Here is a 14,845-nt window from a genome sequence, read left to right as displayed (position 1 = left end):
GAGGGAGAAAGCCGAGAGAGAGAGAGAGAGAGAGAGAGAGAGAGAGAGAGAGAGAGAGAGAGAGAGAGAGAGAGAGAAGGGGAGTTGGGGGGCGTTCACAGTTCTGATATTCTCCTCACTTTCGGAGACCCAGACTGAGAGCAACTCCCCAGCGGGTATCCTAACTGAGGTAGGCTGGCTTTTCTTACTCCCACTCTTTGAATAAATCAAGAAAAATGAAACAGTCCATTTGAATTTGATTTGTAAACATTCACGGGATTTTTCCTGTATCTACATTCAGTTGAGTGCTGCGATGTTACTGTGTCATGCTGAACATGAAGATAAAATAGAGCATTCATTTGGAAGATATTAGTTATGTGTGGGTGGGTGGTACAAATAATGCGTCGTGCAAACTGCAGGAATGTCTTCAAACGTGATGTTTCAAGGCTAAAATCTGTTAAGGTATTTGAACGTGTAGAAGCCTTCTAATGAATAGCCTACATGACGTGGCTCTGACGTGAGGATAATAGCTAATGAGCCGTTTGCCTTATTTGTTTCTCCAGCCTAACTTTGACTTGAGCATAACTGACTGGGACTCAGCACCTTGGACAGCGACGCACCGCGGCTCTCACACGCCGCTCAGCCGAGGGAGAGAGCGCAGAGCCCGGGGATCCATCAGCTCTCCTCCCTGTCAGGACATGGTGCTCTCCTGCCACGGCTCCTCGGTGGGTCACAATGGGCTTTAGTTTGTCCACTGCATAATACCAGCCGAGAAATGCCCTTGACAACAGTCTACATAGAGTTGTACTCAGCATGACGGCGGCACAGGAGACTGAGCGAGTAGGGGAAGACTCGGTGGAGAAACTTGCACAAGACTAAAGCCTTGCATGTTTGACCAGAGTTGAAGTGTATTTGCCAAAACGTAAGACTTGAGTTCTTCACATCACCATGGGGATAAGGCACATTTTGTTGCTGCTGATATACCTGGACCCGCTATGCGTGCTGAGCGCCGCTACAGGCGGCAAAAAGCCCAAACCTGCGCCCAGGAAGGCTCTCAAAGCCACCGCGGTCCCCACGGTCGTCCCGCAGAAGACCCCGCAGCCTGCGCCCGCCAGCAACCACGACATATGCCTGGGCTACTACGACGTGAGCGGGCAGTATGACAAACAGTTCGAGTGCAACAACACGAACCATCGGTACTGCTGCGGGACGTGCTACCTGCGCTTCTGCTGCGAGTACAAGAAAGATCGGCTGGATCAGAAAGCCTGTACGAATTACCAAAAGCCAATGTGGGTGCAGACGGCCGCCCCGTCGCCCATCCCGACCGGTGAAACGTACGATCTGAGCATGGACCAGACCAGCACGGCGGTCTATATCACCTGTGGGATCATAGCCTTCATCATAGTGCTGGGAGTGTCGGTCAAAGTTGCGTATGACAAAGCTACAGAGCCGCCTCAGGAAATGAATATACATAGGTGAGTGGGTAAAGACATGTTGTGTGAGAATGACTTCTGAATCCATGCAATGGGTTTGCAGCACAAATATGTATTCCATCACTTCAATGTAAGATAGAAGAAGATATAAAGTCCCATAGCCTACTAAGAGGTCATCATTTCTGAATGTAGACTATGAGACAGACAGACCTCTGTGCAGACAGGAGTCTAAGGTCAACCCGCGTGTTAGAAACAAGCATAGTCATGTTAAATGCAGTACTTTGCAATGTATCTTAAAAAGCTATGGCTAACTATATGTATATCTTATGTTGAGTGTTTATTTCCATATATCAGAAATGATGGACTAGAAACCAGGCTGACAATGTGTTTGAAAGCCAAACTGATGAGCACGTTTCAGATCAGATTCTATTAGACTTCCAGCAGATGTTCAATCCAAAAGAGGTGTATGGGAATGAAAGATACAAATAATTACGGAGGAGTTGAGAGAGAACTACAGTGATTGTGGTGGTCTGGTGCCCGTGAAGAGAGAGTGTGTGTGTGTGTGTGTGTGTGTGTGTGTGTGCATCTGTTATGTGTTGGAGTGAGAAGGACTGATGCCCAACATTTATATTGAAGCTTTGTTAGTTAATAAGACAAGACACTTTCTTTTTTCAGTGTGCTGATATAAAAATGGCGTCTCGCATTGTTAGAATCAGTCCAGATATTTGGCTCATGAGGCGACCGAGTCGAGGCAGCTAGCTGTCAAACATCGTACTTCGCGACCTACTCCCAGTCCTCCTCCCCCACTCCCACTCTCTTCACATCAGCACATGGCTTTCTGCTTTGTTCAGGTGGAAATTTGACAAGATTCTTTAGCAGAGATGGGATAACGTGGCACATGATTGAGTCTCACCTCCTCTGCTGCTCCTTCCTCCTCCTGGGGCTTCACCATATGAGAATTATCACACAAGAGTGGATCACATGTTGTAGACTGTACCAACATCAGTGAACAAATGCTGACACATATTATTTCTTGAAGATTGAATAGCTTTTTTTATTGGATGCATTATTCAACACTTGAGCAATCTTAAGATTGTGAATAATGGATAGTGTTAACGTTGGCTGTATCAAGGTCATGTGACAAGCATGCACCACTGCACATTCCATAAGGAACAGGAAGGTGGGGGTGAAGCTAAAATATTAATTTAAAAGCAAAGGTTACAGTCTGCGATACATTTGTCGTACAAAAGCTTTGAGCTGCTGCAGCGGTGCAAAAGTAATTTGATTTCCTTTTTCAAAAGCAATGCCAGAAAAAGCAAACAAACACTTTTTGAACTTTCTTTCATCATGATTGCTTCTCCCTCTCTTCCACTCTCCTCCCCTCAAGGGCTCCATCCTTCCATATGCACCTGGTGCGGTCTGAAAAACATTCAAATTCAACCCAATTAGACAAGATACTCACACATCCAATGTTGTTTCTCTTGCAAATGAACATTCATCATGTTCCCAGACGTGCAAATAAAAGAAGAAACAGAGCAGCCCTGAATTACCCATAATAGCACAACACTGTCTTAACAATTAGCAGCCATTCTGCGTGCAGACAACAGACGGGATATCACTTCATTTTGAACTGAGTTCAGCTGCACTAAGAGAGAAAAACTGTGCAACAAAAGAAACATGGTGCAGTATTCACAGCCACTCTTGTGTTTTCGGTTTCCAGAGCCCTTGCAGACATCCTGAGGCAGCAGGGGCCCATCCCCATATCGCAATACGACTGTGAGAATTTTGCAGCGATGAACGGCTCACCTAAAGACAACACACCAGTCAGAACCTCATCCAAGAACCACTACACCCCTGTTCACACCTCCAAGTCCAACCACGGTAAGAGTTCTCCTCTCTCCACCCACAAGCATTCACTAGTTCATGTGTCATGACTGTTGGTCCCACCCACATCACTCTGTGTGTCGCATTTGCGATACATTGATTATTTCTGAGCAAAATTGTGCATTCCCCTCTGAAGAGCCCCCACTGTGCTCAACCTTTCAGCAGTGTAATCTCCAATGTTAACATCCAGTAATCATCCGATTTGAACAAGAGAGTGCGAGGGAGAGAAACAGGGGCCTGCTGGAGATAATTACAGGCTGGCAAAGTAGCGCGGCCCTGCAGTCTCTGACAGGCTGGAAGTGATGGCCTCTCAGTCGCTCAGTGGGTGAATCAGAGGGCGTGATTTAACCTCACAATTCAGAGAAGAGGTAGGGAGCATAGATCGCTAAAAATGACTGAAAACTGTGCAGGAAAAATAGGCGTCCAGGGGAAGTCAGTCAGGGCCGGCAGGTTCCTCAACAAAGTAGGTGTTATAATAAATAATGAGGTATTAGAAACACAAATGAAAGACAAACAGGGTAAATAAATAAATAATCCAATGGTAAAACTGTAGGTGTTGATTTTGCAGCCGTTAAAGTGCCAATACTATGATATGTGTGTAGTGAGCGCTACTTAGTTGGCACTACGGTGACACCTAGAAGGGCCTCTGAACCCTGATTGGTGGGTCTGTTCACTCTCATGACTCTGAAAAGACCCAAAACCCCCTTGATCTGGTTCCGTCCTCCCCTGTAGACCATAAGATGTGTCTTTGTCAGGAGACATCATACATTGTAATGCATCTCCATCGTTGAGCATGCTAGTCATCAGCCTATAATTGATGTAATTGAACATCACTGCCAAATGGAAACCATTGAGAAATATATATAAAACATAAACTATGTCTTTCAACCAACAACCCGGCTCCTGTAGAGATCCATGCACATACTTGAGTCCAATTAGTGATCTTAATGTAAGACGTGAAATAGTTTTCACTTTCTGGCAGTGTGCCATATTTGGGCATAAGGGGCTATCCCCCCCCCCATCAAATCTAACATTATATCCACTTCAGCTCCTTATTTGATTAATCAGACGTGTAAATATTTCGATATTTTAAAAGGCTTTCTGTGGCCTCAGGGCAGCGATATGCAGTACAGGGTTAACAGGCATTACACTATGTAAAAGAGGACTAGTATTGACCTCTACTGGTTATATCTGAACTGCAGCAAGTTCTGGAACCCAAACATCACAGCGCCTGATACAGCACATGTAGTTGTTACTGTTGATTGGAGCTACAGGACAACACTAATATTTTTGTTCTCTAAATAATCGATTGTGCGTACTTTCAGCTCTGTTCGGGTCTGCAGACTCTTGTGTGTGTCATGTAAAGTTGGCCTCTTTCTGCCACATCGCCGTCCATCATATACTTGCTGGGAACATTTTCCTACAGCTCAGTGTTTGTTGTGACCACATTCTACCTTCAGTCACTTTGTGTCCCCCGAACTCATTTGCTGCATCAGACGATTCCTACCGGTCACTAGCCGGCCATGCAGGGGACACGGCTTCTACGCAGCGACATGTGGCAGGCTGCCTTCACAGCGACCTTGCAGGCATTTCTATCCATTAAAGGACGAGCATCACTTTATCTGTCAATCTGTCTCGGCTGAGACTACTTTGCCTGCGTGCACACAATCATTGCAACAAGAACAGAACTCAGGCCGGCTCACTTCAGTGTACCACAGCCAAGCCCCCCTTCATCAGAGGACCACAGCAGTCCTGACAGGGTTGGACATGAGAGGCGGTGACAGCCCAGGCCAAAGCATGGTTAATGTGTGTGTATAAATTGGGAGCTCCGCTCGATGCCTTAACAGGCTCCAAGGTGCTGTGGAGAGGGAGCGCACACGCTCTCATAGAAAATGCATATTCATGTGCGCCTAAATGGGCATTTGTCACAGAGTAAGAAGGCAGGCGTCTTCAGGAGAGGGTCCTCGGCTGGAGTCATCACTGCTAAGAATGCACTTCACATCTCGAGGCTTTTTTCACACACTTTTAAATCAGGTGGAGAGGCCACATAAAGCAAGTGGCCAAAGGGCCCAAGAGGATCCTATCAACTTCTGCCAAGAGTGGGAATAACATCCATTTCTCCTTTGTTCCTCAACATGCAATGATGTCCACTTGCTCTCAGCAGTAATCACTTCCTCACCAAAGTCCTTTGGTTCATGCTCAGAGCTTTGTTTTGGCTCAATTCAAAAAAGACATGCTAACAAAGGCTAATTTATGTTTTTCCCCTTTGCAGGCCTTGTGTGGTGACATGGTACCCTTGGTGCATTGCAAAACTTCCCTGCATTTTTAGAACAACACATTCCTTTTTAAAAAAACAGAGCCTAAAGCCAAACAGTACAGACAGCATAATATGATACCAGCGCAAATGCTGCTATTTTTATTCCCAAGCGCTCTGCATTGTTGTGGGCTCAGATCCTGCTTTAGGTCGGGGTGTAAACACAGAGCGCCCCACGGCCACCACGAGGAGCAGACCTTGAAAGGGAGGAGCAGATACCTTCACAGGACTTCGCCTTCGGTTAAAGCAAACAATAACCGCTTCTCTGAGTAATGCAGTTTGGCCCACAGCTGTCTTCAGATGAAGTTGATTTATTTACCGCACACCACAAACATATAGATTTGCCTTTTCTTTTTGATTTTTGAAAAGTGTTGCTTGGTTTCCTCTTAATGCGCAGAATGATGAGATATAGTTTTCAGGTGGTGAAGAGAGGAGCTGTATTTTCTTTGTCTCAGTTTACTCAACAGGAAGCAAAGAAAAACAATTACTCCCATACAGCACTTCTGCAAAAAACTAAAGAACAGGCAAAGTATACAACTAGTTATGGGTCTGTGTTTACTGTACCAGAAAAATGAGACCAGGCAGAATAAGAAGCGTGACGATGTTGGAGTGTGAGCTCAGGCAGAGTATCTGAGCTCCAATACAGGGTTTGAGATGAGTGGCCTCTGTGCTTAAAGGTCAGCTGCTGTGGACAATTAGAGGTCGTGATGATAGAATAACATTTACAGCTTTGACATGACCTTCAGATATTTGAAAGCATGAATCTTTGTGTGTCTGTGTGTGTCTGTGTGTGTGTGTGTGTGTGTGTGTGTGTGTGTGTGAGAAGTGAGTTGCCCAAACAAGTTTTGCCTAAAGAACAAAAAAGTGATTTAATACTAAAATATTTCGCCAAAAGGCAATTTTAAATCATATTCAGTGAGCCCTCCTGCCCCAACACAAACAAACACACACACACACACACACACACACACACACACACACACACACACACACACACACACACACACACACACACACACACACACACACACACACACCTCCCTCTTCTGCCTATAATTTCCCTCCTATTAATTGTTAAAGTGTGCAGGTATAACATACCCACTATGACCCCGCTGGCTCCCCATTGGCCAGATAATCATCACCCACATGTTAAAACAACATCTGTCTGACTGCATCAACATGCTTAATACACGCTCCCTCCTGAGGTCACCTGTGTTAAACCTCAGCATCTGAGAGACCCCTCCTAATTGTCTCCTGCCCTAGATCTCATTATTGCCCCTTATTATACAGCTGGACCTTCGGCCCCTGAGTGTGTGTGTGTGTGTGTGTGTGTGTGTGTGTGTGTGTGTGTGTGTGTGTGAAGAGGTTTCAGGTGTGGAGGCAGGGATCCATCAGCAGTACCAGTTAATTATGGGCCGGTGTGGATCCGGACTTATTGCACTGCACCATTAGCTTCATGAGAGGGCAGAGGCGGGGTTAAAAGAAAAGCGGCATGCATTTGCCAAGATGGCATTTAAAAAGCTCCAGTGTGTATCTCCGCCTGAGAGGAAGATGAAGATAAGAAGATATGTAATGGCGAGCTGAATGACTTTATCCACAAGATGAACACAGCTCCATGTCCACTCCAGCTGATCGGCATCTAATGCTCTAAACTTAGTATATCATGTAAACGACCTCTGCCTGGCTGCTTTAACGCTGAATCGACATTGGAGTCGGGTGACCTCCCGACGCCAGTCACACAGTACCACATCCAGCTCAGTTCATCACATAATTATCTTTTATTCATCTCTCTCAGAGGTAATTCAGAGGTGTAGGTGTCCAGTGAAGAAGTCTGATTAAAAAAGTATTACCGTATGAATCCGAAGGCGGCGCCTGTTCATTTCCACGGCACATCGTTGAGGTGACAGTCACGATTTTCTTTGTATCAAGGACGATAAATTCATAATGCGTAGCCTTCCCCCTGCAGGCTCTTCATGCTCCCTCACATTAATGAGCTGGGAACCGGAGCAGCAGGAAAGGAGGGGATTGCTTTTGAAGGGTCTCTTACATTCTAGGGTTGTTGCAGTGGGTCGTGGAGTGGCCTCCCAATGACAGAGTTGACAGAGGAAGACAACAATAGCGCGTGTCACACACAGAATCGCTGGAATGATGGAATGGGAAAATAACCCCAGCAGATCCTCTATCTGCAGCCGTGACAGCGGAGCAGGGAGAGGTGTGATTGAGTTCAGAGTGCATTGGTATGTGGGTGGCTGAAACATATTGCTTTTTTTTTTCTGAGGACCGTTGCACAGTGTTTGCTTGTATGGTTCACTTTGCCACCATTGTCCCTCTTATCTGTGCCTGAGGGGAAAGCTTTCTGTGACACCATGAAACAGAACTGACTGAGCCACCGAGAACACCTTTAAAGGTGAATTTCTGTGATTACAGCTGGAACAGTCAAAATACTGGCTGATACATTTGCTGTCAAACAACCAATTAGTTGTTGAGCTTTGATGCTTTGCGTTGTCCGTTGATAAAGGCTGTAGACCGAGACACGCAGCTTCTCCTCCATGTTGTTTAAGTTCAAGCATGCCTCCATTTCTGAAGGGAACCAACACACATGCAGCCGCTTATCTCCGAGCAGAGAGGACATGAGAATTAAGAGTCTTGAGTCCTGTGATGGGGTTCGTCTCTCTGGCTCCAGAGGTTATTGTGTCAAATGAATCTTAGTCACTGTGATGGTTTTGTGGAGCTCTCGGGCTGTTTTCAGGATGGAAACATTTACAAGATCGGTTTAGAAATGTGAACGTAATGATTTAATGATATGTTTCTGTTATCAGTCTTGTCTGTTACCCGTTGTTTAACAAAGGTTAAATGAAATAAATATTATTGATGAATAATAATAATAATAATCTGAACAGTGCAACATGACATTTATGAAAAAACAGCATCAATGTTTCTGTTGCTTGTGACCCCTCACATTTATCTTGTGACTCCCCCACTTTGAGAACCACAGATTCAGCTTCTGCTAATGTTGCTAATGATAATAATAATCATACTCATACTGTGTGCATATGTCTGCCTGACTGATCGAATCCCATGTGTATGTGGTTGCCCTGCATGCCTGTGTGTGTGTGTGTGTGTGTGTGTGTGTGTGTGTGTGTGTGTGAGAGCAGGTCTCCACTATGGGAAGGAGAGCATCCGCAGCAGTGGAGGCGCTGACCTTCACAACTTCATCTCCTCTGGCTTCGTGACACTGGGTCGAGGCCATCAGAAAGGTGAAGTACCTTTTCTTCTTGTCCTTTCTCTCCTTTCTCGCCCAGGAGATTGAATTAACTCCACTTATCTACGAACACTGTGCCATATACCTGCTGAACGCTAAAGCGACCAACATACTGTTCCGCTTGCAACACCGGTGATCAACAACAAGACACCGACAGAGGTGAAATGTGTTCTAATATGTTAATTCCCAAAGAATTCAAATGATCTCCTGCCTCTGCGTTTTGCAATTAAATACAAGCAAACACACAATTACTGCTGCTGATGGGAGAAGGTGACTCCACACTCGCACACACAAACACACACACACACACACACACACACACACATGCAGCCATTAGTCAGGGGGCAGAGTTTTCCCATGGGTAATACACTGATCAGTATGCAGCCATGTTGGCTGAGCTCTTGTGATTTATTCCCATCCAGTTTGGCTCCACAAATCAAAGTGTGTGTGTGTGTGTGTGTGTGTGTGTGTGTGTGTGTGTGTCACCACGCGGGGGTTGCGAGGTGAACTCCTTTACCTGATACTGCTTTCGAAAGTTTAATTGAATGTGTGTGTGCCAGATTGAGAACGCTTGTAATGTTTCATGGTGGCTGACTGCTTCAGTAAAATCTAGTTGATTTAAATGTAATTTGCAGCCCCCCCCCCCCCCCCCCCTTACCGCTACCCCACAATCCCGACCAGAGGAAAGAAAGAATGATTAGGTTTTATGAATGCAGATTCTTTAAAATAGATTTCCCCTCTGCACAAAGATCATAACAGCATCTCCGGCGATACACTTGTCTCACCAACAGCTTGGGGTTTGGTTTGGTGTTCAGCATCTGCAGTGGGATCTGTGTTTTCTTGCAGCGGGTAGCCTTTAATTCCTCTGCTGCAAAACAAATCAAACGTGACAGATTGAGATCTTGGAAAAATCTGCTGATGCTAAGATTTCTTGCAAAAAAAAAAGTATGTAAAGCATGTGCCAGGGCCTCACTTCCTTAACAGTGTTCTTCTTTCCAACGTCTCTGTTCGTCTGCCTTGTGCCCAGAGGCAGGTATCTGAAAATCAATGAAGCCCTGGTCTGAAGTTTGGTTTGGGTATTGTTGCTGCTTGGTATTATCTTTAGCTTTTCACAAGTGTACAATCACTTCAGGGCTGTGGAGGGAAACGAACAGTTTAACCAAGCCTCCCCCGCTCTCTCTCAGTCTCTTCACAAGCACTCTTCATGTGCACACAAGCAGAATGGCTTCACTTTCATTGCATTGCACTTCTCTAACTGATTAATTGGAGGATATAACTTGCTTCTGCCTACAGTAAATTCAATGTTTTTGACAACACACTGTCATCTATGTTTCCAGTTTAATGATTTATGAATTTATTTGAAATCTGCGGATGTATTTTAAGGTGCAGCACGGTGAACCTGCGCTGATGTGAACTGGCAGTGATGAAATGGAGTCACGTTAAGGTTAACAGCAAGTAAACAGTCCAGTGGAATAAAAATCATACCGAGCCTCATTATTTTTGAAGAGGTTTGCACAGCTGTGTTTGCTCTGGCAGAGAGTACCGATGCTGGAAAACAAGAGTGAAAACAGTCGCTTTCCACATGAATCTGGAGACAGATGTTGCCTTCTCTCTTCTTTTGTCTGTTTTTTTGCCAAACTGACAGAACAAGGTTTAGAAGTCAGGATGTAGTCCTCCGGCCTGGGTCCGCATGCCGTCTCTCACGGTGCTTGATTATACAGGCGGAAAGTGTATTTGGTTGTTAATTATATGGCAAGCTGTGTGTGTGTGTGTGTGTGTGTGTGTGTGTGTGTGTGTGTGTGTGTGTGTGTGTGTGTGTGTGTGTGTGTGTGTGTGTTGCAGTGCAGCCCTTGGGGAGAACAGGTGAGGTCAATTGTTGCATAGCGTCAGAGCAGCTGGATGCTTCACATCTGTGTGGCGGGTACAAAACAACCCTGTCCTGAACTCTAAATGAGATCTGCTCGTACTGCAGTACACGAGTTTGTTGTCTGTATCTTTCGGTAAACTAACCTTGCCCTCAGCTTCCCCTGCATACTTGTTCTTTAGTTAGTAGTGTCCTACATTTTCCAAAATGCCTTTCAGCGACCTTTAGAGGAGGGTCATGAACTTGTCGTGAACATCTCCAGGTTACACAGAGACAGAGTTTTAATCTGCATCCTGTCATACTGCATCCTGATTGTGAACACGGTGTGTGTTCACACTGGAAAAGTGACAAAACTAAGCTTTATTGTGAAGCAGCTATAGGAAATGCAATGTCACCAAGAGCAATGGAGCAGTGCTGTCTAAATAAGAATAGTAAGACTTGTTGTCCACTCTAGTGCACTCAAATTATCCCACAATGCAACATACAAAGTAGTAAAGTTCAGGAAGAAGACCTATCTACAATCTTTCATTGCAAGAAATATAATCTAAGCAAAGTATAACATGTACATACTATAGTCTTCTATAAAGAATAACTGGTATAGTGTGTAGTTCAATCATGTTGGACCAAAAGGTAAGAAATCATTGTAAAACCTTTCATTCTGAAATCACGTTGAAGGGACTGTGATCATCTGTCTCTCTTCTAAAACTACAGCATGTGTGTAGAAGACAGTGAACGCTTTGTAATTATATGAGTGAGGAATCAGGACACAGCACTGTAGGATTTCACATGAGATACAATCATAGATATGTTGAATAGGCTCACATGACACATGTCAAATATAAGAGCACATGTGAAAACGCAACTCATCAAGAACAAGTCATTCTGAATAAATCATCACTATGTGCAATGTTCTATGGATGGAGACCAAGACCATTAACGTGAGGGAGAACCAGTCCTCCAGCACAGACAAGCTTTTTGTGCAAGAAGATTTCATTTTTCACATGACTCTTCTGCTGCTGTAAAGAGTCGGGTGCAGCGTGAGGGTGGGTGAAGGGTTTCCCTTTACTCGATGTCCCAGGTTTGTCCATCCAGTGATGAACATCTCGAAATCCTTGCTGCAGAGGTGGTTTTCATTTGGTATTTGGATGTGAGTGTTTCATTTTGAAGGGGAGATTTAATGGCTCAAACACATGGGGTCACTGTTGTTTGTAAATTACGTTTTATTTTTATTATTCCTCCAAATGTTTTAACTCCAGCCTTGATTTTTTTTTTCCCAGCGTGACAATCTTTTAGTAATGCTAAACTTTATTCAGCATGCACAGCTGCGTACCTTGCTCCTGTCCCCTCAGCCATCTGTCCAGATCCATGCACCCCTCACACATTCCTGTGTTCCTGTGCACTCTGTTGTCTTCTTGTCCAAAATCAGGAGGCAGTAAGGTTGAGGTTTCTGTCAAACTGAGCCAAACTAATGAGGATGCTCACTGATCTGTTGTGTGTGTGTGTGTGTGTGTGTGTGTGTGTGTGTGTATGTGTGTGTGTGCTGCTGTCAGATGGGACTGCACTGTTATACTGCCTTGGGCGTAAAAACTGCAGAACTCCGTTTTTAAGCTGCAGAGTTGCCAGTGATTGTATAAAAGTTGTGTGGAAGATAATCAAGAGGGAGCCGGAGCAACTTTGGTGATGCATTGCTGCACCACGCCACGGCCTGTAGCCTTCGTCCACTGAAGCCCAATCACAGGCTTACAGTAATCGCTCCTGTCACAGAAGAACTGCGGTGGACTTTTCTATTCACTGTCAGGAGCAGAACTGTGCTCAGTAAATCACTGTCACATTGTCACACATAGTTCTGTGGCGGTTCGGATTGAGAATTCCTGCCGTTGATGTAGCTGGATTACAACTCTAACACCTTGGTTGATTGGAATGTTCTTCCTCAGACAGGAGAGTGGATTGACAGCCAGCATGCAAATTCAATCGTGTATTAAGATGCAGCTTGCCAGCTGTTATTGGTTGAATGTGTCCATTTTAATTATTTTTCCATATGTCAGTCTTGTTGATATGAAACGCAGCCAAGCCGCAGCATCCGGAGAAGTGATTACTTCAGACAAAGCCTCCTTCCTTGACTTAGCGTGTGCCGTACTTCATTACCTTGCTAAGCCCAACTTTTAATTCTGCTCTGTGCAGAAAGTCAAATTGGTTTTCATGGCAGGCAATTATTGTTTTTATGGATATGATGTGTCTGGAATGGTGGATATATGGTGATGTAGCAGCAGAATTAGTGTTCTCAGAGAACTTTTATTTACTGTGCAATTTCAGCACATTAAAGAGTGCAAGAGCCACTAATTGGTGTGCTCCTTATGTAGCAAGTTTACTGTACAACAGTGCAGTACTAAGAGGCCATCGGGACTATCAGGAGAAGGGATCTAACAAAGCACACACCGATCATTCGGTTCTGCTGTTGCCTGCTAACAGCTGTTTGCCTCTAATTTGTCCTTTCTGTTTACCTTTTGTGAAGAACTTGATGACAGGGTATAAAAAGCTCCTCTCTGCGTCTCAGTACTTCCCTCTGATTGTGAAACAGTCATCTCCTGTTTCTCTGAATGAATCAGATGCCGCTGAACAACAAGCCCACAGGCAGTATCATCATTTCCAGCCCGTGTAATCAACACTCCAGGCTGATGAGGCAGGAGATGAAAACATCCTCCCGTGAAAACCTTTGGTGTTGTTTAAGGTACACAAGGAAAAACAAGCCCAGACAGGAGCTGATTCATACGGAGACCACCAGAAGCTCCTACGCCTCATCAAACCAGAGATAGAAAATGAAATCTCTCATGCAGAACTCACATTTTCCAGCAAATCAAATGTGTACCAGTCACTCACTTCAACATTCTGTTCACTTTGTCAGCTGCTATTGACTCAATGATGGTTTGTGCATTTGTCCAGGACTGTGTGAGAACGTGCCAGGTTTTAGCTGCATTATTGAGACTTGCAAAGCCTTTTACCCTCGACTTCATACTGACAAATATCTATGAAATAAAACTACAGTATACATGATAATAAGTTCTCTCAAAATTATTAATGTATACTATATAATATAACTATACAGAAGAGTGTCGAAGGACAGCTGCATGAGTCATTTGGCAGATGGAGGTTGCTGAGCTACCGCTAGTGCCAATTAACTATAGCAACATAATGCCGAGTTCAGCTGCATTAACCCAGACTGGGAGTATTTGGATTGCCTCTCAACATGTGGACAACGAGCCAGTGGCGTTAACCGCTGTAACCGCTGTATGAGAGCAGTGCAGAGTGGCGGTTGTTAGCTAACCAGTGGGGCACGCTCACATGCACTAACATGCACTGAAAGCACAAGCGGTTGACAATGAAAGTAGTTGGTTACCTTCTCTACAACCGTCACCTGCAGCTCTTCTTCTAGCAGCTCTCTATGACTGCTTCTGTTACTCCCTGACATTTTTCATACTTACCTGCTGTCACAGAATTACCAGAATGACCGTTGTCTTGTTTTTAAGACGCATAGCGGTCAGTGTCAAGCCCACTGACAAACACATTGCCTTTCCTGTGACTACTTGATATAATAAAGCCAACTGGTGTCTGAGTAGTTGTAAAGCTGCAGCAGTAAGGTGTGTTGGGTTTGCATTAGCAGTAACTTAATAAAACATTTTTACTGGGAACGTTGCCACAGACACCAAGTTCATATTACTGTAAACATAAATGAAGATAAAGTACTTTCTTCAGTAGGTTTGGTTACCTCATGTTTATATGACTTAACAGACATTTATATAAACAAAAGTCTTTAAGATTATTACGATAAGGCTGCATTAATCTATACTGTTATAAGAACAATGGAAAAAAGCACTTTGTGTAATGTGCAAGGGGTTGCTTGTAGTGAGAAACCCGCACCTGACCTGATCATGGTCAGTCATACCCCTCGAGCAGACACTGGAGTACTGGAACCTGGCTGATTGTGGAAGTTCAGTCTATAAGACACTAGTGTGTAACTGCCAGTGGCGGACCGTCAGGGTCTGCAAGGCCTTCTCTGCTGGCCTAAACAGAATCACAAAGTTATAGCTATTTTATGATTTTATAATTTTTCT

The 14,845-nt window shown here is 44.5% G+C and overlaps 1 protein-coding gene across 1 annotated transcript in view; it reads left to right on the top strand.

Moving 5' to 3' along the window:
* Window positions 1-927: 927 nt before the first annotated feature.
* Window positions 928-14,845, top strand: part of LOC306713575 (shisa family member 6) — a gene marked incomplete at both ends in the record, with an annotated part of 54,159 nt that continues 40,241 nt past the window's right edge. The window contains 3 exons of the mRNA XM_079183325.1: window positions 928-1,454; window positions 3,133-3,293; window positions 8,766-8,867. Coding sequence (XP_079039451.1) covers window positions 928-1,454; window positions 3,133-3,293; window positions 8,766-8,867 — 790 coding nt within the window. The remainder of the gene's footprint in view (window positions 1,455-3,132; window positions 3,294-8,765; window positions 8,868-14,845) is intronic.

This window comes from Pholis gunnellus, assembly GCF_910591455.1.
Source record: "Pholis gunnellus genome assembly, chromosome: 21".
Classification (NCBI taxonomy): Eukaryota; Metazoa; Chordata; class Actinopteri; order Perciformes; family Pholidae; genus Pholis; species Pholis gunnellus.
This window is presented reverse-complemented; position numbering and strand designations above follow the sequence as displayed.